This window comes from Frankliniella occidentalis, unplaced genomic scaffold, assembly GCF_000697945.3.
Source record: "Frankliniella occidentalis isolate FOCC.00 unplaced genomic scaffold, Focc_3.1 Scaffold176, whole genome shotgun sequence".
Classification (NCBI taxonomy): Eukaryota; Metazoa; Arthropoda; class Insecta; order Thysanoptera; family Thripidae; genus Frankliniella; species Frankliniella occidentalis.
In genome coordinates, this window is record NW_026267302.1 from 324,210 (window position 1) to 326,748 (window position 2,539).

A 2,539-nucleotide genomic window follows, 5' to 3' on the forward strand; every position below is an offset into this window, starting at 1 on the left:
AAATAAATGCCCATATTGACTGTAATACAGTTTTGAAGTACTCACGTTCTCGCCAGAGATGACGGTGCGCTGGCAGGCCGAGGTGTTGTGCGCGCAGCGGTTCTCGTACACGCACCACGAGCACGCCCACTGCGAGCGCACGCAGTCCGAGCACGTCGAGTGGCGCGAGCAGTCGTAGTAGGCGAAGTGGCGCGACACGAAGTCCTTGTTGGTCTCGGACGAGCGCACGGCCAGCGGCACGAGCACGTGGTCGCGGCCCTCGGGGATGGCGGGCCGCGAGGCGACGCCCGGCGTCGGGCACGACAGCCCCAGCGGCGTCACGGCGGCGTCGATGGGGTCGGCGTCGCCGAACACGCACTTGTACTTGGCGAGCGGCGGCAGCTCGGGCAGCGTGCGGATGGTCAGCTGCACCTGTAGCGGACAAACAGAGCGAGGGCAGTTAGTACGGAGGTCACGGCAAACATGGGGGTGAGGACCTCGGCATCGGAGAGGGCGAGGACCTCGTCGTCTGTTCGGGAGGAGGGCATCGGCGAGGACTTCGGCGCCTGGCAAGGAGAGGGACCTGGGAGAGGACCTCCGACGCCAGGCGGGGGAAGGAGGACCTCGTCAAAGATCTCGGCGAGGGCCTCGACGAGGTACTCGCGGCGCTTAGCGGGAAAGGGGACTTCGGCGAGGACCTCGGGGTCTGGCGGGTAGGCCCGCCCATCCGGCGCGCGTGCCTCGCGCGGCGGGCCGCGTAGGCCCGGGCCGAGACTCCAGCCCTGGGCTTAACGATCCCTCTCCTCGCACCTGCCAACTTGGAGCTGGAGAGGGAGCGGGTGGGGGATGGAGGGGCACGGCCTGACAAAAGGATTGCAACTCACTTTCATCACGGCCCCGGAGGGAGGGGTTGTGGGAGTGCAAACGAGCGAGAGTGAGAGAGAAAAAACTGGGGGGGGGGGGACACACAGAGGGGGGTTGAACTGCGCGTACCAGAGAAAGAGAGAAGGGAGGCACGAGATTATCGCGAGGCCCGCCTCGCCTCGCCCCGTGCGTCATCGTCTGCTCTGCTACGCTACGCACATTTCACTTCATCCACTCGCCGCACCGGGGAGCCTGCGCCACCTTTCTCTCCATCGCCCTGAAGTCACCACGCTCCCTTCACACTTTCCCTTCCTTATCACACTCTCTTTTTACAAGACTTACTTTTCCGCGTCCCCTGCTGCTCTCCCTACCTGCTCCCCCCCCCTTTTACCTCCTCCCTCTCTCTTTCTCTCGCTTTGTTTTCGGGTGTCCTGAAACATGGAAAGTGGCAAAAGGGGTCGGTCTCCGTGCCGACAGAGGACTACTCCATTTTCCTCCTCCCCTACCCGCCGTTTCCTTCAGGTGTCTATGTCATCCCCCATTCGCATGCCGTTTCTCGCACCACGGGCCAAGTAGATCAGTTTAAATAAAAACATATTAAGAACTAAATAAATCAGACGGACCGAGACCTCTGACCACTGCGATGTATGGTACGCAATCGACCATTATCGGAAGTCACGGGCGGAAGCTGCAGCTACTGCAGGCAAGTGCGTCAAGTGAGCGGGGCGAGCACTACACCGGTCCAGGGTGGCCCACCACCACAGACCAGGTAAAGCAGGCGAGTACTACACCGGTCCGGGGTGGCGCACCACAGACCAAGCAGGCGAGCGCACGGCGGGCACCACGGCGCGCCGTGGTCAGTGACGATAGGCACACCCGCGCGCACGCCTGCACGCCTCCACGCCGGCACGGTGCGGTAGGTGAAGAGGAAATGGTGCGCATTGTCTCCCTTTGCCACAAGGGCCATAAGATGGGCAAGGGGATGATGACGACGGAGGAAATGGGGATGACGACGAAGAAGAAGATGAGGAGCAGCACAACGTGTTGCTATGCCAGCAGCACCGCCTGCTCGCCCTACGGCGGCCCGGAGCCACCGCCGCCACGGCTAATCCCCGGCAGCTACCTCACTCCCCTCCCTAAAAAGTGAAGCTGCTTTACAACAAACACGGGGCGCGAAACAAGGGGGGTCCTCCGCCTCTATGTGATGAGAGAGAGAAGGAGAGAGAGATAGAGATAGTCCCTCTGCGGGAACCATGGCGACGCGGTGCGCGAGCCAGTCAGCCTCCGGGCGCCACTCCAGTTAGATTGTGGTGGCTGGAGCCCTGGAGCCTAGCCCTGCCCGGCCCTGCCGGAGCCTCCAGGGCGGCGGGGCGGGGCGTGGCGCGCACACCGCCGTGTTTTCCATTCCAGTCTACCGCGCATACACGTCGCACACTACCACCACCACCGCCTCTCTCTCTCTCTCTCTCTCTCTCTCTCTCTCTCTCTCGCACGGCAACACACGAGGGGCGGGGATGGAGAGACGTAGGGGTTGAGCGCAATCCCGAACAGGGGAAAACACTTACGCGTGTTGGGCTCGCCGGCCGAAAGGTACAACGAGCCTCACCACATTAATATATGGAAAGCGCCTGGAAAAAAGTGAGAGAGTGAGAGAGAATGAGAGAGAATGAGAGAGAAAGGTGGGAAGGGATAGAAG

General features: G+C 62.0%; 1 protein-coding gene across 1 annotated transcript in view; it reads right to left on the reverse strand.

Annotated features, from left to right (window-relative positions):
• Positions 1-2,539, reverse strand: part of LOC113205060 (plexin-B) — a 166,148-nt gene that overhangs the window by 20,183 nt on the left and 143,426 nt on the right. Inside the window, exon 4 of the mRNA XM_052271833.1 lies at positions 46-411. Coding sequence (XP_052127793.1) covers positions 46-411 — 366 coding nt within the window. The remainder of the gene's footprint in view (positions 1-45; positions 412-2,539) is intronic.